General features: G+C 34.8%; 1 protein-coding gene and 1 non-coding gene across 4 annotated transcripts in view; one reads left to right on the plus strand and one right to left on the minus strand.

Moving 5' to 3' along the window:
* The window catches only part of KIFAP3 (kinesin associated protein 3), a 143,216-nt gene that overhangs the window by 38,862 nt on the left and 81,002 nt on the right, over window positions 1-23,352 (minus strand). For all 3 annotated transcript variants that reach the window (XM_043923230.1, XM_043923231.1, XM_043923232.1), the window contains 6 exons: window positions 17,295-17,403; window positions 15,970-16,082; window positions 15,360-15,525; window positions 14,612-14,737; window positions 10,733-10,831; window positions 8,864-8,949 (listed from right to left, as the gene is read on the minus strand). In XM_043923230.1, the coding sequence (XP_043779165.1) occupies window positions 8,864-8,949; window positions 10,733-10,831; window positions 14,612-14,737; window positions 15,360-15,525; window positions 15,970-16,082; window positions 17,295-17,403 (699 nt within the window). The remainder of the gene's footprint in view (window positions 1-8,863; window positions 8,950-10,732; window positions 10,832-14,611; window positions 14,738-15,359; window positions 15,526-15,969; window positions 16,083-17,294; window positions 17,404-23,352) is intronic.
* LOC122708429 lies at window positions 19,450-19,556 on the plus strand. Its single transcript, XR_006345201.1, has one exon. It is a non-coding gene; the product is annotated as a U6 spliceosomal RNA (small nuclear RNA).

The following is a 23,352-nucleotide window of genomic DNA, read 5'->3' on the forward strand; positions in this document are numbered from 1 at the left end:
GTTTACCACTTAACCACTGAAACGTTATAAAGCCTTAACCAGCCTATTATCAGAGCCTGTTCACTATCAGGAAAACTCTTTGTCACTGGCTTCCGTCACACCTTGTATCTGATTAACACACTATAGGGTAACATAGAACTACATAGATCTGCTTTGTGTTCTGATGTAACTGATGGAAAACAGATTTCTCTTTCTCCTTTAATGTGGCAGCCCCCTAATTGAGAATGTAATATGGTTTATTTAATACAATTCTTCATACTAAATTAAAGCAGATCTAGAGTAATTGAGTTGCTCATTAAGGTTATGGTATTAGCTGCTAAAAGGATGCCTTTTATATGTTAGAAAATACTTCTTCCCAATGATATGTATACACAGATATACACGTAATTAAATACACATACATAAGAGTTGTTGACTTTTATGCACATATTACCTACTTCTCATTAGTACTGTCCCAAAAGTTGCCCTTTAGTCTTGACTATGGCATTTTCTAACCAGACCTCAAAGTAAAATTATCTCTTCAACTTCTGTTTAAAGCACTGAGGAGGCTTATCTGTGTAATATCACTTCAAATATTATGCCCACAAAGTGAAAGATATAACTAAAGGAAATTTATTTAAGTGAGAAACCATAACTCTTCTTTCATACTATACTTTTTTTAAATCCAACTGCTGACAATTAAAATACCAATAAAGTAACATGCATAATACTAGCAGGGACTACACACACACACACCACACACGTGTGTGTGGTGTGTGTGTGTGTTTATATATATGAGGAGGACATGTCAATCCACTCCAGTATTCTTGCCTAGAGAGACCATGGACAGAGGAGCATGGCGGGCTACAGTCCACAGGGTTGCACAAGAGTTGGATACGACTGAAGTGACTTAGTATGAACGCATGCGCGCGCGCGCGCGCGCACACACACACACACACACACACACACACACGTATTATATATATACACGCACATACACACACATGTAAATTCTAACAAACTAAGAAAAACCATAAATTTCTGCAATATAAAAAAGAACTCCAAAAGAAGACTAAACACTAAACCCAACTGGGTTTATCTCACAAAGTCCAATTTGATTGTATGGAATTGAGAATACACAGCAAACTTACAAATCTGAGAAAAGAAAATCTGTGAAGACTGTAAAACAAACAAGAATGAACTCCACCTGCTCTGGAAAGAACATTTTAGAAGTTTCTGACAACTCACTCAAAAATCCCTGCTCTGTGCCCATCACCAACCTGCAAGCTAATTTAAAGTAACTACGTTCTATTCATTTTACCAATTCCTATCCACTCCATGCTTTTGAAATCCTCTCCTGAAATAACCTGAGTTTAAAAGCTAACCCTATGAAAATTTCTCTATAGCTTTCCTTTTCAAGATGTTGTATGACATTTTTAGAAGTGGTCTTCCTTGATGGAAGTTTATTAATAAACCCACCTTTCCTGCCTGACACAGACTTGCCCTGATAATTTTTGTGGAGACTCTAACAAACAATTGATGTCTTAGAAGTTAATGCAAGCATACATTAGTTTATCTCCTTTCAATATGCCAGTCTTATTAGATATAATTATTTCTATCCTAGAATGAAGAAGGCACCTTGTTTCCCTAGTTTGAAATAATTCCAGATTATTACAATACACACAATTTGTCGATGATCAAAATTAAGAGTTATTAAAAGAGTAAAAGACTGCCATTCAAAATCTCAGTGACACAAACCTCTGTTAGTATCAAACCACACACAGCCTGTGGCTGGCTGGAAAGACAACAGACAACAGTCTTACCAGAGAACCTAGGCACATTCCCTTTTTCACAAACAACCTGTAGATACAATTTGCCATTAGTACACAGTTATCTATTGATAGGGCCATGTGGTAGTACTGCTCCTAAAAGGTCAGTTCATGTCTAGACAACAGTATCCTGGTGTCCAGACTGTAAATTTTTATATTCTATATTGCCTTTAACCTTCAGGGTCAACTTTAGTATTTGGAACATAGTATGTGCTTACTAAACATGTATTAGATGGTTGACAACCCAGTAACGTCAGGGGAGGAAATCATTTATTAATTGGGGAGGAATTTGAGGTTCTCAAATACTTCATACAAAGCTGAAGGAATACTGAGGTATAACAATCTAACTGGGTTTTCAGAAGCTCTCTATGAATAGAGGATTCTGTTCTTCCCTTGATAATTCCCAAGGCTTGGAAGAGAAAAGACAATGGTCAATTGCTGCGTAATTGCCTTGGAAGAGGAGAAAGCGAGGCTCCTCTCTCCTTGCTTCTCTTTCCCTTGCTGCAGCTACCCCCTTCCCTGCCTCCCAAAGCTACTTGCAAGGCCTAGTCAGACTTGTGACAACTTGCTGATGAGACCAGAGACTGCATCACCAACCATGTAGTCCTCTATGGTAGACAGAGTACTATGAACACATATCTGTTTTAATTCACTAATTGAGGGCTTGGGCCTAAATACTATATATTAAACACTTACCACTAGTGTAAAATAACATTTTCATAATTTGGGGGACAAACACTTTGCTGCAGATGGCATATTTCCCTAAGGCTTGCATGGCATCTAATTTTTCTTAGTATTATTTCACGATGTTTGTCTTAAGAGCAAGAAGTTTGTTTTCTTAAAGATAAATTGCCTTAAGCTACAAATAGTCCCACTCTTTTATTTTTTATTATTATATACTACAGCTATGCTAAAAATACTCAAGAATCAAAATCTATAGATAAAAAAGTCTTAAGAGATCATCTACTTCCATTCTAGGCAGGTTTCTAACAAACGATTTTAGAAAGTTGATTATTTAGTTGTTATTAATGTTAAATGGACAAGACTTCACATTATCCCTTGACAGTCTATTCCCAGTGTTTCATCATCTTTGCTGTGTCTAATTAAAGTTTCTCCTGTTTCAAATTAAGCCCATTCTCTCTTGTTTTACTCTTTAAAAAGACTTGGGACAAGCAAACAGCACCCTGAGTTGTGATCAGTAATTGAGTCTAAGCTCAAAAATCCAAAGAATGGCAGTAACGTCCCAAGTGAACCTGAGAAACTGTCTTTTACTGATGCATTAAAATGGCCCACTCCTCAAATTTCTCCCCAATAAGGATGCCCAGCAAGCCAGGAAAAAACTTTGGTCTGAGGTTAGCAGATAAACTGAGTCCAAATTCAACTTAGTCAACACAGATTCAGAACATGGGTAACTGAACAGATGAAGCACTTCTACACTGTACTAATGAAGGTCTTTCAGGAAACCACACTATTCAGTTAACTTCTTAAAATGCCAAATTCAGCCATTCGGCAAGACAATCCTAAAGTAAACTACAAATACAACTATGCCTGGCCAAAACATATATTCCAAATAACTTTCCATACTTAAAATCCAAACTGTGAACAGATTATCTTCCCATATCATTTTAACAGTCAAAATGAACAGAAAATAATGTCAATGTATGACAAAACCCACTACAATACTGTAAAGTAATTAGCCTCCAACTAATAAAAATAAATGAAAAAAAAAGAACAGAAAATAATGTAAATGATTAACTGTACAGGTGGCTCAGATGTTAAAGAATATGCCTGCAATGCAGGAGACCCGGGTTCAACGACTAGGTCAGCAAGATTTCCTGGAGAAGGAAACAGCAACCCACTCCAGTATTCTTGCCTGAAGAATTCCATGGATAGAGGAGCCTTGCAGGTTAGATCACAAAGAGTGGTCGTGGGATCACAAAGAGTCGGACACGACTGAATGACTTTCATATTCACTAAGGAAAGGAAATGTTGATCCAGATTTTAATCTATATATAAACTTCACAACTAGGACTGAATTTTGGTTTAGTCTGAACAAAACATATCAAGTGACCATCATGTGGTAGATGCTTCATGTATATTTTCTCTAATTTTTCAATCCTCAGAAGTATCGATGTAAACTAGATCTTCAAAAAGTTAAATAAATTGCCTGAGATTATTCAGCAGGTGAGAGAACTAGAGTCAGTTGTATTCTAAATGCAATACTCTACAGGGTCAAGCTGCCACCTCAGAAAGGTCAAAGGTTGACTCTAAGACCAGAACCCCCACTCAACTGAGGAGAAAAATGTTTCAAGAAGTTGCTCCTGCTGGTGCAGTTCCCTATTGACAAGCTAAGATTGAGCCAGGGCCTCAGTTCCTATAGGTGTATAGTATAAAAAGGTAAAGAAACATTCTTCGAACAGAATATGGGATGTTTCCAGAGTCTGGTGTCCATCTATCCACTGTATTGGACTTCTTCTCTTCTAAGAAACTCGGCTATAACTATGACTCAGTTGATGGAGTAGCACAGGACAGGACTTCCAGATCACACTAATAATTAAAATGTGAGTATCTTTAAATGGTCTCAGTTTAACAACTGGTATTTCTGAATAACATTTTAGACTCTTAAGTTTTCCAAAGTATGTAATGAAACAATCTAAAATTGCTTGGCAGCATATCAAATACATACTTCATAAGTCTGAAGTAGAGAGATTAGGTAAACCTTCAGATTACTTGTTCAAATTTGTTTTATACTAACTCACATGATCAGATAGCATTTTAGGGAACTATATATATAGGTAGCTGATATATCACCAGTTTCATTTCACTGATTCTTCTTCTTGGATGTCCTCTTATTCACAAGATTTTTTATAAATGTAATAATCTAAAATAATTTTCTTTGTGAGTTTACATTTTAACTCTGACCAAAATTTATAAGTCCTTGCAAGGAACGTAGGATCAACAAAGTAAAATGAAGACTAAAAATGTTCATTGGATTTCAAAACATGAAGGCCCAGATGACTTCCACAAGCACCATTTCAATGGAGTAATGGATACAGAGGAAGAACTGGTCGAAAAGAGAAAGGGGAAGGTAGAAAAGATGGAGAAATGAAAAAATGGAGGAAGTAATATGTAGAGATTTTTTTCAAAATGTGGATTCTAGACAGAGAGAGAGAGCTAGGACAGAAGATGCAGGGTGGGGAAAACTCCGACTTAAGATCAGAGACTTGAGCCTAGAGCTTAGAAATACAGGGAATGAGAATTTTATCTAATAAGAAACATATTCATATTTTACAATAAATATTTTTATAAGACTAAGCTGGTCTTTTGGAACTATCACTAGCTTACATTCTTAGCCAAACCTACCTAATACAAACATCTAAACGTATTTTTACTTTCCATCACTTCTTCTCAAAATAAGGTAATTTTAAAAGTATGATAAAGGTGATTCATAACAGACTGACATCTCTCTTCTTCTTGCTTAAGGTAAGATAATCAGATATAGAATTTTAGGGAGTTTCTTACTGTTACACTATATACTTTATATACAAGAATGACATTAGTGATCTAGAAAATAGTACAAGAACCATGAAACTGTTCATAAACCCTGTGACCAGTGGCTTATGCATTGAAACATCTTGGTTAAACAAGGGTTTAATACATAAAGTTTCCCTATTTTAACTTATATATCAAAGCTAAAATGTCAATGTACTGATTTATTTTTAAACCAGTAAAGATATATTGGTCAAATTAAAAAATCAGGTGATACCAAATAAACATGAATTTCTGAACTAAAATGTAGGAGACTGGCCAGAAAGTACCTGCTGATTATCTGATTTTGTAATGAAATCACCAGCAGAAATGCCAACCTAGAGGATTTCAAGGACATTATTAATTGATTCTTTATAAACTTCTATTCTAATCCTTTTAAGGGGCTTCCCTGTTAGCTCAGCTGATAGAATCTGCCTGTGATGCACAAGACCCCAGTTTGATTTCTGGGTTGGGAAGATCTGTTGGAGAAGGGATAGGCTACCCACTCCAGTATTCTTGGACTTCTCTGGTGGCTCAGCTGATCCTTTTAAAACACTTAAGTTGAAAACGACTGAGTAGGTTATATTCAAGAAACTTTTTACAGGGTGAATCAAAATAAATAGTGTAAATAGAGTCCAAAGAAGGAATGAGATTGCCCATGTGTGTATGCAACAAGTGAAAAAAATATTCAAAGAAATGTAGCATCTAGCACATCTCAGGTACAAGGGTCAAGTCCAAGTGGAAGGGCAGCACAAAGTCTGAAGAAAAGTCTGCAACGTGAGCCAGTTTCTAATGCAGGACTCAGATTATCCCTCTAATCAAATTCTTAACAGTGACATATACTTTTAAAATTTATAAAGTCATGAAAAACATTAAAATTTGGGGGTGTTTCATTATTGCAAACAGTTCTAACAGTTAGAATCAGACATGGCACAATGAACTGGTTCCAAATTGGGAAAGGAGTATAGCTGTGTATTGTCAACTTGCTTATTGAACTTATATGCAGAGCACACCATTCGAAATGCCAGACTGGATAAAGCACAAGCTGGAATCAAGACTGTAGGGAGAAATATCAATAACCTCAGATATGCAGATGACACCACCCTTATGGCAGAAAGTGAAGAGGAACTAAAGAGCCTGTTAATGAAAGTGAAAGAGGAGAGTGAAAAAGCTGGCTTAAAACTCAACTTTCAAAAAACTAACATCATGGCATTCAGTCCCATCACTTCATGGCAAACAGATGGGGAAACAATGGAAACAGTGACAGACTTTATTTTCCTGGGCTCCAAAATCACTGCAGGTGGTGACTGCAGCCACGAAATTAAAAGACTCTTGCTCTTTGGGGAAAAAAGCTATGACAAACCTAGACAGCATATTAAAAAGCAGAGACATTACCGACAAAGGTCCATATAGTCAAAACTATGGTTTTTCCAGTAGTCATGTATGGATATGAGAGTTGGGACCATAAAGAAAGCTGAGCACCAAAGAATTGATGTTTTTGAACCGTGGTGTTGGAGAAGACTCTTGAGAGTCCCTTGGACAGCAAAGAGATCAAACCAGTCCATCCTAAAGGAAATAGGTCCTGACCATTCATTGGAAGGACCGATGCTGAAGCTCCAATACTTTGGGCACCTGATGCGAACAACTGACTCATTGGAAAAGACCCTGATGCTGGGAAACACTGAAGGCAGGAGGAGAAAGTAACAGCAGAGGATGAGACGGTTGAATGGCATCACCAACTGGATGCGCATGAGTTTGAGCAAGTGCTGAGAGTTGCTGATTGACAGGGAAGCCTGGCATGCTGCAGTCCATGGGGTCACAGAGTCAGACATGATTGAGCAACTGAAGTGAACTAACATCACTCCAAAACAACTTGTAAAACAAGTCAACGTATACAACAAAATTTATCAAAGATTTAAAAAATAGTAGTGAGATTCTATTTTATTAAAAAAAATGTAATGACCAAACTGTAAAGTTGATGGTGTTGAGTTTTGATAAGACTGTCATCAACCCCCTTCTCTGCAGTATTGCTTCTCTGCAATAATTTTTCTGAAAAACAAGTGATTCTGAGATGACATGCAGTCCAGATATAAAACTTTGAATATGTATAAAATCTCTTTAAGTATACAACCTCTACTCAAAAGTAGAAAGCCAAAGGTTTTAATAATGCTTAAACAATGAATTTAATGCGCAGAAGACCTAAACAGACATTTCTCTAAGAAGACAAAAAGATAGCCAATGGGCAAATGAAAAGATCCTCAACATCACTAATTATCAGAGAAATGCAAATCAAAACTACAGTGAAGCACCACTTTACCCCAGTCAGAATGCTATCATTAAAAAAATCTACAAATAACAAATGCTGGAGAGGGTGTGGAGAAAAGGGAATTCTCCTACACTGTTGGTGGGAATGTAAATTGGTGTAGTTACTATGGAGAACAGTATGAAGGTTTCTCAAAAAAGTAAAAGTTGAGCTGCCATATAATCCAGCTACCCCACACCTGGGCATGTATCTGGACAAAACTATTATCCAAAAGATACATGCACCCCATATTCACAACAGCACTATTCACAATAGCCAAGACATGGTTATTTAACCTATATAGGTTTAACCTATATAGGTTATTTAACATATCCACCCATTGATAGATGAATGGATAAAGATGTGGTACAAATAAACACTGGAATACTGCTGCTGCTGCTGGGTTGCTCAGTCATGTCTGATTCTTTGCGACCCTATGGACTGTAGCCTGCTAGGCTGCTCTATCCATGGGGATTCTTTAGGGAAGAATACTGGAGCGGGTTGCCATGCCCTCCTCCAGGGGATCTTCCTGACCCAGGGATTGAACCCGCATCTCTTATATCTTCTGCATTGGCAGGGGGGTTCTTTACCACCAGCACCACCTGGGAAGCCCGTAATGGAATACTACTCAACCATAAAAAATAAAATGTAATAAATAATGCTATTTGCAGCAACATGAATGGACAGAGATAATCATACTAAGTGAAGTAAGTCAAAAACAGAAAGACAAATATCATATGACATAACTTATTTGTGGAATCTAAACCATGACACAAATCAACTTATCTACAAAACAGTAATAGACTCACAGACATAGAGAACAGACTCGTGATTGTCAAAGGGTAGAGGGGTCGAGAGGGATAAAGTGGGAGTTTGGGGCTAGCAGATGCAAACTAGTATACATAGAATGGATAAACAGCAAGGTCCTACTGTATAGCACAGGGAACTATATTCAATATCCTATGATAAACCATAATGGAAAATAATATAAAAAAGAATGCATGTATATGTATCACTTTGCTGTACAGCAGAAATTAATGCAACACTGTAAATCAGCCATATGTCAATCAAAAAGTGAATTCAGTATTCATTTTCTGAGCTTTACCAAAATACAAATTTGTAATAACTGTATACTGAATGCAAAGTTCTAAACAGGTGTACAATGGCTCTTTTATTCCATAAAATAAAGACTATTATACTTTTGGTAGGAAGAAAAATTACTTACCGCTATAATATCTAATGTATTATCACAGACTTTTCGGATTTCATTATTTTTATCATGCATCAGATCTATGAGATACGCTGGAGCCTCTATATAAAAAGTGGTTAAAGATACAAACTGATATTGAGGTTGTTCAGTCATGTTAGAGAAACCTGCATTTCTCCAAATTCAAACATTAATCTGAAATCTAATTTTAAATTTTAAAATACAATCATTAATACAAGGTGACCAAAAAATCTAATGTTTCATTTATTTGAAAAACAGGGATGATAAAGGAAAAATATGAGATAAAAATGGGCAAGAAAAAGAGCCAGTAAATCTTGGAATGTATAAGGTCATACTTTTGAAAACATGAAAATTGTGAAAGTAACTAAAGAAGAAGCTCCAGAGCTGCATGGCTGTAAAACTTCCTTGATTGATTTGACCCTCCTAAAAGTTCAGAAAAATTCATTTCAACAGAAACTCACATACAAAGTATTTCACACAATAAAGGAAAAGAATCACTGTCAATCAAGTCAACAAAAAAAAATCATATATATGGATATGGTTATTATAAGGAAGAGAGAACATAAGATAATTTCATATAACTCTAGTATTTCAAAAAGAAAAGAATTTAAGAAACTATTATATATATATATATATATACACACACACACACATATATATATATATATATGAAAGAATAATAGGAATCAGTATTAGAAAACTCAGAGAGGTAATTCAGGAAATAACTAAAAATCATTTCAGATATATTAAAACTAAGTTTATAGTAATACAAGAATAAATAAAAGCAACAGATAAACTCTGAATTAAATATAAGGTAAAAAAGAAGAAAACTTGTAAAATTTAAAAAGATGAAAAGAGATTAAAAAGATTAGAAAATGACATATTAAAGGTAGGCAAAGAGGATCCAACAACAGAAATTCTAAAGACAATCATGGCAATAGAACAAAACAAATACTATAAACTGTAACTCAAGAAAACTTCCCTAAGATTAGAAAATAGACAAAGTACAAACACTGTATTTGCATACTTAGAAAAATCAAGCAAGGGTGATGAATACCAACTCAAATTCTAATAAAACTATAGTGGCTATAAAGTGGCTTAAACAAAACCCAGAAACATCCTTTGGTCTTCCTGGCAGAAAGATCAAGTCACTTATAAGAGAAAGGAAAGTAAATTGTCCTTAGACTTTATGAGAGATAATTAGTAGACTACAGACTTCTCATTGGCAGCAATTAAAGGTGGAAAAATACCTTCAAATTGATGAGGAAAACAATGGGCAATCTAGAAATTTCATATTCTGCCAAATTATATTTAAAGAGGACAAACTAGTTATTTTCAGATACAGATGCATTTTATTACTATAGATGTTCACTAAGCAGTATAAGAGAATGTAATCAATTAAGAAAGAAAATCAATGTAGAGAAACAGAGGAACTGAATTCAGGAAAAAACAGCAAATGATAAAATACATGCATTAACATACCATGCGTGTGTGCTAAGTGGCTTCAGTCGTGTCCCCCTCTTTGCGACCCTATGAACAGCAGCCTGCCAGGCTTCTCTGTCCCTGGGATTCTCCAGGCAAGAATACTGGAGTGGGTTTAACATACCATAAATCCTAAATAAACACTGGCTTTTATAAAGCAATAATCAAAATAATAGTTAATTTTAAAATGTTATAAAAAGAAAAGGAATGTATAAACAACAGTATGGGAAAAGGGAAGGATAAATAAAGAAAACTTAAATCAAGATAGAAACCTCAATGAATCTAAAAGAGGCAGTAAAGAAAGTTATAATTTCCAATACCAAAAAATGTATCTTTTCTGAATATGTGAAGTGTCATTACTTATGATGAACACTGAAAGGATACGTGTTTCCTTGATTATGACATCTCTTGTGGCTTGATGGAAAACCATTTGGTAGAAGACATAAATTATCTGACACACAAATTCATCATCTTCTTGTTGAGCTAAAAGGCAACAGAAAACTTCAAATAAAAATACTAAGTTATATACAAAACTGAAAAACATTGAGGGGAAAAAGTGGGGAACAAGAAAAACCAAAGGTAACAAGGAGACAGGTAAAGGACAGTTAGTTTAAATTATTTAATATATATGGCTGCCATACATCATTTATGTCTTAAATGTTTTTTTCTAAATTACATGATGATCAGTCAAAAATTTCATAATGATATATTTTCATAAGTTTTACTAAGTTTGAGTGTTGTTAAACTAAATAAGTTATGACTTTGTAAAACAAAAATAAAAAATAGGATTTTGAAGAGAGAAATTATATCATCTCTGAGTCCAAACCAAACTATTTGAGACTGTTCATCTCAAAAGGCTGTATCTAGGAAGAAATGAGAAACAAGATAGGTTTAAGAGAATAGTAACAGTGCTTTAATAGTAATTTTTGCTACATTGACACCAAGTATAAAGAAATTCATTAAATTAACCTCTAAGTCTCTAATGTGAAATGGCAAAACTTACCACCACTTGTGGGGAGGTTTTTTTGGTCCCTCATAAAAATTCTTCAGATAATTTTAATTTGTAAAATAAATCTTGTTCTATTTTGTCTCTACAATGTTGAACTCACAGGACAAAAATGGTTCTTAAAAAAAAAATCACACCCTCTAAATTCTAGGTTTCTGGTAGAAATTAGATTATTATAAACAGGTTTTTTCTTCATTGAATAATGTTAACAAAATTAAACTTCAATTATTGGCATGAAGCAATCAAGTAACTTTAGCTCCACTCTAATTATACTAGTAAAAAGAATGTTATGTACTCATACAAACTAAGAAACGGTTATTACCATAAGAAGATGACTTTAACAGAATTAATATTATGTAATGGCAAAGGCAAATACTCACAGAAATAACAATTTATAGGTACTGGCTATGAAATTTGATTTACTAGTAGTTTGACCTCAACTCTTGGCAACAGTTCAGTGATATCTGTTAGACAAATATTTACAGGTCAACAGAGCATCTGACTAGTTGGGTGAAATAAACTGTGATTCCTTCAAAGTCCAGCCATTCCAAATAATTTTCCTTACTAATTTACCAAAGTACCACTCAGACTATTTGGGTTAAAATTTTATTAATTACTCTGTTGGCATACAATGTTCCCTCACTTAACCCTAAGGGTTTTAATTTTCAAAATCCATTTATTTCCAAAAAATATTAGTATACAGCCTCTGCCTATGATAACATGTTAGAGAACATCAACATATGGTAAAACACTGAGCTGGCTCTGTTATCTTATCTCTCAGTCATAATCAATATGAGACAGCAATTTAAGGACCCAGGTCATTTTGTTTCAACTTTCTCCAGCTCACTACAAAATCCTCATTCTCATTATGACAACTACATAGTCTTTAGTTTCACCTCCCAATTACCTAGCCTTTCAATTACTTCTAACATGAAAACTCCTGGCTGTGAGAAGATTGTACCAAAGCAAATCCATACATATTACTTGTAGAAATACTTCAAATATGGAGGCACCATCTCTAGATAATCATTAAAAATGATTATGTAAAAGAATTTACAAATCAAACTTTTCAAGATTTAGAAGAGAAAACTGGGCAAAAGAATAAATAGGCACCTCACTTTATCTGCTGTATCTAACAGTCAATAAACACAAATAGATACTAATTTCATTAATTATTGTTAGTCCTTCAGTTGTGTCCGACTGTGTGTGACCCCATGGACTGTGTAGCCCACCAGGCCCCTCTGTCCATGGAATTCTCCAGGCAAGAATACTGGAGTGGGTTGCCATTTCCTTCTCCACATTAATTATTAGGAAGGGCAAATTAAGGTCACAATGCACTACCACTATGGAGGCTATAATTAAAGAGGCTGGATGCTGAAATACACTGGTGATGTAGAATGACTGGAACTTTTGTACATTGCTAGAGGGACTGAAAATTGGCACAACTACTTTTTGGCATTATTTTTAGTCAAATATATGCATACTCTCTCTACTCCTAAGTATGTGTCTAATAGAAATGAGTAAATATGTTCACTAAATGAAACCTTTAAGAATGTTTACAGAAGCATTACTTATAAAAGCCCCTTTCTCTTAAAAAACAAACAGAAAACCCACTCTACTATGAACAAATAGTTAGAAAGGAAAAATAGTAGTGTATTTATTTACAAAGCAATAAATGGAAACACTTCAGTACACAGCAAAGATGAATCTCACAGTTATAACACAGGGCAAAATAAACTAGATTCTCTTTCTAAAAGGTTGAAAACTAAGCAAAATTCATCTATGGGTGATAAGAGGAAAAACAGAACTGCTCTGGAGAAGGTAGCAGTGACTGGGACGTGGCAGAAGAGGGATTTCTAGGGTGCTGGTAATAATTCATTTCCTTATACGAGTGGGAATAACATGAGAACCCTCACTTTAAAAATGTTCTACATATACCTGTAACTTGTGTGTTTTTCTTTATAAACACTTCAAAAAAAGACTATTAAAATAATATAAAATACATATATATTATATCTGGTACAGGAAAGACTGAGATTAGAGAGTCTTTTTAAGCTTTCCATATTAGTATATTTAACTTCTATACTAATTAGCTACTTTTAATGTAAATCTGCTATGGGCCAAAGTGCACCCCTCCAAAATTCATATGTTGAAGCCCCAAACCCAAATGTGACTATATTCAGAGACAGGGCTAGAAGGAAGTAATTAAGGTTAAATGAGGTCATAAAGCTGGGGTCCTAATCCTATAAGATTAGTAACCTTATAAGAAGGGATAGCAGAGCACTTGTGTATGCTTGCGCTTTCTCTTGCTCCCTCTCTCCGCCCAACTGCCCCCACCATATGAGGATGTTAGGATATAACAAGATGGCCTTGTGTAAGCCAAGAAGAAAGACCTCACCAGGAATCAAATTGGCTGGCACCTCAATAGACTTCCCAACCTCCAGAAATATGAGAAAATGTATTTTGGTTGTTTAAGCCACCCAGTCTGTGATCTTTTATTATGGCAGTCTGAGCAGACTAATAAAACAAGTTCTCTAGAACTTGGCCCTAATAAAATATATTTAGAGTCAGACAAATTTTGTATGAAGTGGCAAACGATGAATCTGGGTCCTTAAGAGCAAAATAAAGGTAAGGGAAGACTATCTAGAACTCCTAGCCTATATTGTAATCCTAGCCAATGTGGCTAACTAAATTTATTTAAATTTTATTTAAAATCCAGGTTCTCAGTCCCAATGGCCACATTTCAAGTATTGAATAGCCACATGTATTGGACAGTGCAGATAGAGAATATTTTCTTCATTGCAGAAAGTTTAGAGGCCAACACTATATATGGATCCAGGAAGGAATATGGTGATTTGAATTAGCTTCCTAATAAACCTTTCTGATTAGAAATCAAGTTATTATAAGGGTTTGTGCAAGAAAAGTGGTATAATTCAACCAAGACAAAGCTCAACAGAAAGAATAAATGGCAGAATAATTAGCTGTTCAAGGTTGATAAGAGCAAGGTAGTTATCTATAAAATTGGTCCTCAATCACTTTATAGGAACATTCTCAACCTTGCAACCTAAAGCTATTTGGTATTATGCTATCTAATTCTAGTATAATGTATATTTAATTCATTTTGCTAACTATATAATTGAAGTGGCTATAAGATGACCAATGCAACAAGACATTTATTTATATATTTATTTAATATATTATCACTGCAGATAATGGGTTTATATATTAGCATAAAAATAAGATAAATTATAATTTACCATTTAGCAACTCAATGAGTGCAGGGATTACCCCAGATTTGGCTAGCAATGCAGCACAAGAGTCATCCATAGATACAGTTCCAATCATTATAACCACTTCTAAAACAAGGTCATCTTCTGCAGCACCTGTGAAGAGAACATCACAGAAAGTTTTCATTGAAATGCCCTGATACAAATCCTTTTATATTTCTAAGATTCCAATTCACAGAAAAGATACTGAAAGCTATTAATCAGTTTTTATGAACCTTTAACATGTGTACAAATTTTTCCTTTTCCCAAAGTTCCATGTTCAGAGAATTCCATTCCACAATGACAGTTTGTGGTTTCTGGAGTAGTAGAAAGGTGGTATTGTATTTTCAATAAGTCTTTGGAAATATAAATGAATGACAATGTAAACACAGAAAATAGAAGAGTCATTTCAATGCCTCAAAGAACTTTGTGTGTGCATGTAAACTCATGTAGAGCAGGATGGTTATTTGGTAATTTAAAACAGGCAGGATAAAAAAATAGTAAGGCAGGATAGGAAAGGGAAACTAATATTAAGAAAACATATTGTTAGGGAAAAAAAGTATATACATATAAGAGGAGAACTAGTGACTGCTTTTCTGGGAGAAAGAAATTAGAAGTAGGGCAAGAACTAGAGGCCTGGGAATGTAGTATAATAATGGTCACAAAATACTGCTCTAGCAGCTTTACCCACAAAAGAGAGAAATAATGATTATGCAGAAGTGAAATACTTAGCACAGACCTGGTTTTAGTTTATCCTTGAGGTATGGAACCAGCTTATACTCCTTAAGAACCAACTCCCAGTCTAAGTCTGGAATGGTCAAATTTGCAAGAGTTCCTAAACATTCAATCACAAACTCCTCCTCTTCATCATTAGAGATCTGAGCAGCAAGATCCCCAACATAATCCTGAATAAAACAAAATTTAATATAAACTTAAAATATTTCTACAGAAGAACTAACCTAATAATTTAATGCACAGGAAGAAAAAGTATCAAATGTGATTCTCTTGTTTTAATTGTTGTTCTTCAATCGCTCAATCATGTCCGACTCTTTGCAACCCCATGGACTGCTAACTTGCTAAGGGAGTCTATGGAATTGGCTTAAGAGAAGAAAAGTGGAGTGAGGTTGAAAAGGTTAGGGACAGGGATCATAAAACAAAAACAGTATTAAAACTTAGGTTGAAATCTGTAGGAGCTAAACTTCCAAGGAAGTTGATAACAAGAAGAACCAACTTGGGTCATGAATTAATATTTGACAGGAGTTAAGGAAGAGTTATATTTCCAAACACAGCACTTTAAAACTTCAGTTCCAGATTATTTTAATAGACAGAAAGCCAAAGACAACACTTACAATAAATAAATTTTTAGTTGGTCCATCATGCTGGGAAATGTTCCTAATCATTTTCATCAGCAATGGATCCTTGAACTTCAGAGCCCTCTTCATGAGCATCTTCAGCCCATTTCCTGATAATAATAACAGAGAAATTCCCCAATAAAATTAAGGTTCATTTGAATTTAATGATCTTTAATATTTTCAGCTCTCAAGAAAACCCAATATACACACAGAAAATACATAAATTTTATAGAATCTATTAATTTTAATAAATGTATGCCTCTCTATAATTCATATATTATATCAAGACAGAGTATTTCCATTCACTGCAGAAAGTACCCTTGTGCTTAGCTGATCTCCCCAATACAATTACTTTTCTTCTTTTCTCCTCCTCTTATTCCTCTTTTTTGTATTTTCTTTTTAAACACAGATTTTGCCTCTTCTAGAATATCACATAAATGGAAACACAGGATGTATATGAAATGTGTACCAACCACAAATTTGTAAAATATAAATACTTTTTGATCCATAAAAATAGTATTTCCAGGAATTTATCCTAAGAATATAAAAATGGAAACATGAAAGATTCAGAGAAAGAAAAATTACTGCAGCATTGTCTGTAATAGAAAAGAAGTGGCACAAACTATCCAAACAGCAGATTAAACTACGGAAAATCCTTTAATGAGCTATTTTTTCAGCTACTGGCAATTACATTTTATAAAAGTATTTAATCACATGGAAAGATATTCAGATATTATTAACTTTAAAACACATGTCACCAAATATACAGAATCCCATTTTAACTTACAATATGCAGAAGCACTGTACCAAAGTTTTATCTATGACTATCTCTGGATAGTGGAAATAAAATTTTTTATTTTTCCCTATTTGCTAGTTTGTACTTTTTGATAATTTACACGTATACTTTTCAAATAAGTAAAAACTACTGAGCAAACTCTGAAATACCAAAATGCATGACAAATCATTTTACAAAGATATTACAGAAACAAATAGCTAATACATTTGTACTGCACCATTTTACACTGTAACAGACTGCTTTACAAATAAAAAGTTTTGTTTCTCCTAGAAAATATTTTTAAAAATCAAATTTCAATTAAGGGTAACTGACAAAACATTGTATAAAATGTTACTAGAGAGTAAGTCTGCTCATGATGTAAGAATATTTATGAGTCTGGTGTTTAAGGATTTGGGCTATATTTTTTTAAATTACAGAAAGATGTAATTCACATATTTATTATAACTCTTAATTCCTTATTATCTATTATCTATCATTTGCCATTGGCATATGATAGAGATTATCCATGAAGCTCAAAGGCACTAACCTTCACAGATAAGCTGTACATTCCTTTTGTTAGCAGCAAGATTAATGCAGAAAGAAATGAGTTCCAAGTCAATTCGTTCATCTGAACACTCAAAGAGCATCTTCATTAACTAGCAAGAAGCACAAGACATATTTCATTCAAAACACCCCTGAACACATGTAAAACATAGGCAATGCTTAATCACAGTATATTATAGAATGTATGTTGGAAATAATACAATTACATTTTCAACATAGAGTAGGCTTTTCCTACTGAATACCTTAGTGAACTATTAGATGCTCAGTATTAAATACAAGCTCCCAAGTACAGTGGAGAATGTAACAGAAATATTAAAGATTTTGCTTTAAAGGAACTTAAAATATTGTGGGGAAGTAGAGACTCTGAGCAAAGAAAACAGCTTGTGCAATGGTTATAAGGCAGGAAAAAATGTCATTCTTCTGAAGAATTAAAAGAAAGCAAACATGGTTGGAGTGAGGGAAACAGTGATAAGAGATAAGAAGGTAAAAGCCAGAAAATGCAGGGTCTTGAAGTACATGTTGAGGATTTGGGGCTTCATCCTAAGGAAAATGGGAAGATGTTAAAGGCTTCCAAATAAGGAAAGTGTCAGAATAAGATTTATGTTTCAAGAAGATCTGACCAGTATATAAAACAGGCTGAAATAGTCTAAGAAAATGTGGTAAGACCATTTAAAGGGCTAGCAGAAAAGTCCAGGTATGGTGATGGCTGCTTGGATTGGGTAGAGTAGTAAGGTTAGAGATAACAAGGACAGCTCAGAGATATATTTAGGAAAGACAATCAAACAGGATTTAATAATTGACTGGATGTTGGCATTAAGGGAGAAGAAGAAACGAAGATGACTCCCAGTTTTATATCCTGAACAACACGAAAAATGGTGCCAATGCTTACCCAGAGACAGAAACTAGAATAGGAGAAAACCTCAAAGGGAAGACAGTAATTGTGGCTTTTGGATATGTTGAATTTAAGCTGCCTATGTGACAGTCTAGTGCAGATAGTCAATAAAAGTTATAAACACAATTTTAGAAGACATGTTCAGACTGAACGTATGATTTTAGGAACTGTCATTTACGGTTGATAACTGAACTTGCAAGGTCTGACCCAATCATCTGGGAATGTACATAAAATAAGGAAGAACTCTACTTAATAAGAGAAAGAAAGATGGGTATGGGAAGCAGCAGACAGAAAAAAAGGAAGGAAAGGATATGCTACTTATGCCATTTAGCTATATCTACATTTGTCATGATAAGAGGTCATTGCTATATAATAAAGGAGAAATGACAAATCTTATGCCATACTTTTGAGAAGCTAGTCTTCTATTACTGGCAAATAGTAAATTGACTCAATGCATATTATATAAAGATATTTTTCTCTTAGTCAAATTGTTAACAATATATGGATGTTAATCCTAAAATTTATAACCTACAATTTTCTTATGTTTTATCTCGAGGCAATACCTTTAAGATCAACATGTCTTTGTTGATGGGTTAGACCTTATTCTGTTAAATCTTGTGGTTATTCTCTATGTTAGTTCCAAATAACATCTAAGTTTCAAAAAGGATACATAGTCAACATATCATGTGTCTGTAAAAATTAATCTTACTTTTATATACTAGCAATGAATTAAAAACACAAATCCACTTACAGCTGCTCCAAAAAATCCTTTGATATCACTCTAACAAAACGACATGTATACGTGTGTGTACGCGCATGTGTGCTGTCATTTCAGTCTTGTCCCACTCTTTGTGACCCTATGGAGCCCGCCAGGCTCCGCAGGCCATGGGATCCATCAGGCCAGAATATTAGCATGGGTTGCCATGCCCTCCTCTGGGGATCTTCCCGACCTAGGGATCAAACCCTTGTCTCTTGCACTGCAGGTGGATTCTTCACAGCTAAGCCACTGGGGAAGCCCATGTATGTATGTATGTATGTATGTATGTGTGTGTATGTGTTTGTGTGTGTAAAATTCATTTATTTGCTGTGAACTACAAAAACACTATAGCCGGTAAATGGTTAGTATGTATCATGCCTTTCCTCAGAGAGCACCTCTTTAACACAAATATTGCCGCTAGTGGAATCTTTCATCACTAACACTTAAAAATGCTGCAGAACAACAACAAAAAAATCTATGGCATAGATCGTGCTCGCTTCGGCAGCACATATACTAAAATTGGAACGATACAGAGAAGATTAGCATGGCCCCTGCGCAAGGATGACACGCAAATTCGTGAAGCGTTCCATATTTTTTTGACCTTGTGAAGCAGGGGGCCACAAACTATGAACTAGAAACTGTGCTTGTAAATAAAGCTTTATTGGTGCAAAAAAAAAAAAATCTATGGCATAGATAAAACAATCCTAAATTACTGGATATACATTTAACAGATTTTGCTACCTATGTATTAACTATCAATTAAAATTAAATTATAAATTAATAAAAATGTAGATGACAGTACTGTAAATATATACAGTATGTTTTTCATACTATAATTAAAAACCTACTATATATAGATTTCTTTCAAACTTCTCCTGATATAAGAAGCTTTTTAAAAATAACACAAGTCTGTTTGTTACATCAAGGTAACACTTAAACAAGGCAAGCTGTGTTGTTATTTACTTGAAATTAATCTTGTAGTGTGAAACTTGCCCTTAAAAATGGCACTACAGGCTATTTGTTAGAAGCTGAGGGGTTCTGTTTTGCCTTGTTTTTGTAATTTCCATGTTAAGTTTTGTGGTGAAATATTCAGGAACTATCTTTTTAAAAAATAATGATGGTTTAAAACCTTATCCAACTACCCACATTCCCAAATCAAGACTAAATGTTAAAGAAACATATCATGATATAGGATTAGTTTTTCACAGTGAGAGACACTTAAATTTTTTTTTTTTTTAATTTTTTTATTAGTTGGAGGCTAATTACTTCACAACATTTCAGTGGGTTTTGTCATACATTGATATGAATCAGCCATAGATTTACACTTATTCCCCATCCCGATCCCCCCTCCCATCTCCCTCTCCACCCGATTCCTCTGGGTCTTCCCAGTGCACCAGGCCGGAGCACTTGTCTCATGCATCCCACCTGGGCTGGTGATCTGTTTCACCATAGATAGTATACATGCTGTTCTTTTGAAACATCCCACCCTCACATTCTCCCACAGAGTTCAAAAGTCTGTTCTGTATTTCTGTGTCTCTTTTTCTGTTTTGCATATAGGGTTATCGTTACCATCTTTCTAAATTCCATATATATGTGTTAGTATGCTGTAATGTTCTTTATCTTTCTGGCTTACTTCACTCTGTATAAGGGGCTCCAGTTTCATCCATCTCATTAGGACTGGTTCAAATGAATTCTTTTTGACGGCTGAGTAAAATTCCATGGTGTATATGTACCACAGCTTCCTTATCCATTCATCTGCTGATGGGCATCTAGGTTGCTTCCATGTCCTGGCTATTATAAACAGTGCTGCGATGAACACTGGGGTGCACGTGTCTCTTTCAGATCTGGTTTCCTCAGTGTGTATGCCCAGAAGTGGTATTGCTGGGTCATATGGCAGTTCTATTTCCAGTTTTTTAAGGAATCTCCACACTGTTTTCCATAGTGGCTGTACTAGTTTGCATTCCCACCAACAGTGTAAGAGGGTTCCCTTTTCTCCACAGCCTCTCCAGCATTTATTGCTTGTAGACTTTTGGATAGCAGCCATCCTGACTGGTGTGTAATGGTACCTCATTGTGGTTTTGATTTGCATTTCTCTAATAATGAGTGATGTTGAGCACCTTTTCATGTGTTTGTTAGCCATCTGTATGTCTTCTTTGGAGAAATGTCTGTTTAGTTCTCTGGCCCATTTTTTGATTGGGTCATTTATTTTTCTGGAATTGAGCTGCAGGAGTTGCTTGTATATTTTTGAGATTAATCCTTTGTCTGTTTCTTCATTTGCTATTATTTTCTCCCAATCTGACGGTTGTCTTTTCACCTTACTTGTAGTTTCTTTTGTAGAGCAAAAGCTTTTAAGTTTCATTAGATCCCATTTGTTTAGTTTTGCTTTTATTTCCAATATTCTGGGAGGTGGGTCATAGAGGATCTTGCTGTGATTTATGTCGGAGAGTGTTTTGCCTATGTTCTCCTCTAGGAGTTTTATAGTTTCTGGTCTTACATTTAGATCTTTAATCCATTTTGAGTTTATTTTTGTGTATGGTGTTAGAAAGTGTACTAGTTTCATTCTTTTGCAAGTGGTTGACCAGTTTTCCCAGCACCACTTGTTAAAGAGGTTGTCTTTTTTCCATTGTATATCCTTGCCTCCTTTGTCAAAGATAAGGTGTCCATAGGTTCGTGGATTTATCTCTGGGCTTTCTATTCTGTTCCATTGGTCTATATTTCTGTCTTTGTGCCAGTACCATACTGTCTTGATGACTGTGGCTTTGTAGTAGAGTCTGAAGTCAGGCAGGTTGATTCCTCCAGTTCCATTCTTCTTTCTCAAGATTACTTTGGCTATTCGAGGTTTTTTGTATTTCCATACAAATTGTGAAATTCTTTGGTCTAGTTCTGTGAAAAATACCGTTGGTAGCTTGATAGGGATTGCACTGAATCTATAGATTGCTTTGGGTAGAATAGCCATTTTGACAATATTGATTCTTCCAATCCATGAGCACGGTATGTTTCTCCATCTGTTCGTGTCCTCTTTGATTTCTGTCATCAGTGTTTTATAGTTTTCTATGTATAGGTCTTTTGTTTCTTTAGGTAGATATACTCCTAAGTATTTTATTCTTTTTGTTGCAATGGTGAATGGGATTGTTTCCTTAATTTCTCTTTCTGTTTTTTCATTGTTAGTATACAGGAATGCAAGGGATTTCTGTGTGTTAATTTTATATCCTGCAACTTTACTATATTCATTGATTAGTTCTAGTAATTTTCTGGTAGAGTCTTTAGGGTTTTCTATATAGAGGATCATGTCATCTGCAAACAGTGAGAGTTTCACTTCTTCTTTTCCTATCTGGATTCCTTTTACTTCTTTTTCTGCTCTGATTGCTGTGGCCAAAACTTCCAACACTATGTTGAACAGTAGTGGTGAGAGTGGGCACCCCTGTCTTGTTCCTGATTTCAGGGGAAATGCTTTCAATTTTTCACCATTGAGGGTGATGCTTGCTGTGGGTTTGTCATATATAGCTTTTATTATGTTGAGGTATGTTCCTTCTATTCCTGCTTTTTGGAGAGTTTTAATCATAAATGAGTGTTGAATTTTGTCAAAGGCTTTCTCTGCATCTATTGAGATAATCATATGGTTTTTATCTTTCAATTTGTTAATGTGGTGTATTACATTGATTGATTTGCGGATATTGAAGAATCCTTGCATTCCTGGGATAAAGCCCACTTGGTCGTGGTGTATGATTTTTTTAATATGTTGTTGGATTCTGTTTGCTAGAATTTTGTTAAGGATTTTTGCATCTATGTTCATCAGTGATATTGGCCTGTAGTTTTCTTTTTTTGTGGCATCTTTGTCAGGTTTTGGAATTAGGGTGATGGTGGCCTCATAGAATGAGTTTGGAAGTTTACCTTCTCCTGCAATTTTCTGGAAGAGTTTGAGTAAGGTAGGTGTTAGCTCTTCTCTAAATTTTTGGTAGAATTCAGCTGTGAAGCCATCTGGTCCTGGGCTTTTGTTTGCTGGAAGATTTTTGATGACAGTTTCGATTTCCTTGCTTGTGATGGGTCTGTTAAGATCTTCTATTTCTTCCTGGTTCAGTTGACACTTAAATTTTAATTAAAGCCCTCACATTTTAAAATATTAATTTAGTTCAAACTCCACATGCAACATTGTCTTTAATTTGATTGTTACAACACTTCAAAAGTAAGGTAATTGCTAACAACTAGGAAATATTAAAACTAGATTTGTTCTGTTTTAACTATGTCCATTGTCATCTTTTACTAATTTAACAGGAAGGCACTAAAAGGGCTTCAGTCTTTGCAATGAAGAGGCAATAGTGTTCAATCAGACAAGTCCCATATTGAGTATCAGATACCAAAGACCCAGGACTGAAATCACTGTGTCTAGACTCT

This window comes from Cervus elaphus, chromosome 14 (genome assembly GCF_910594005.1).
Source record: "Cervus elaphus chromosome 14, mCerEla1.1, whole genome shotgun sequence".
Classification (NCBI taxonomy): domain Eukaryota; kingdom Metazoa; phylum Chordata; class Mammalia; order Artiodactyla; family Cervidae; genus Cervus; species Cervus elaphus.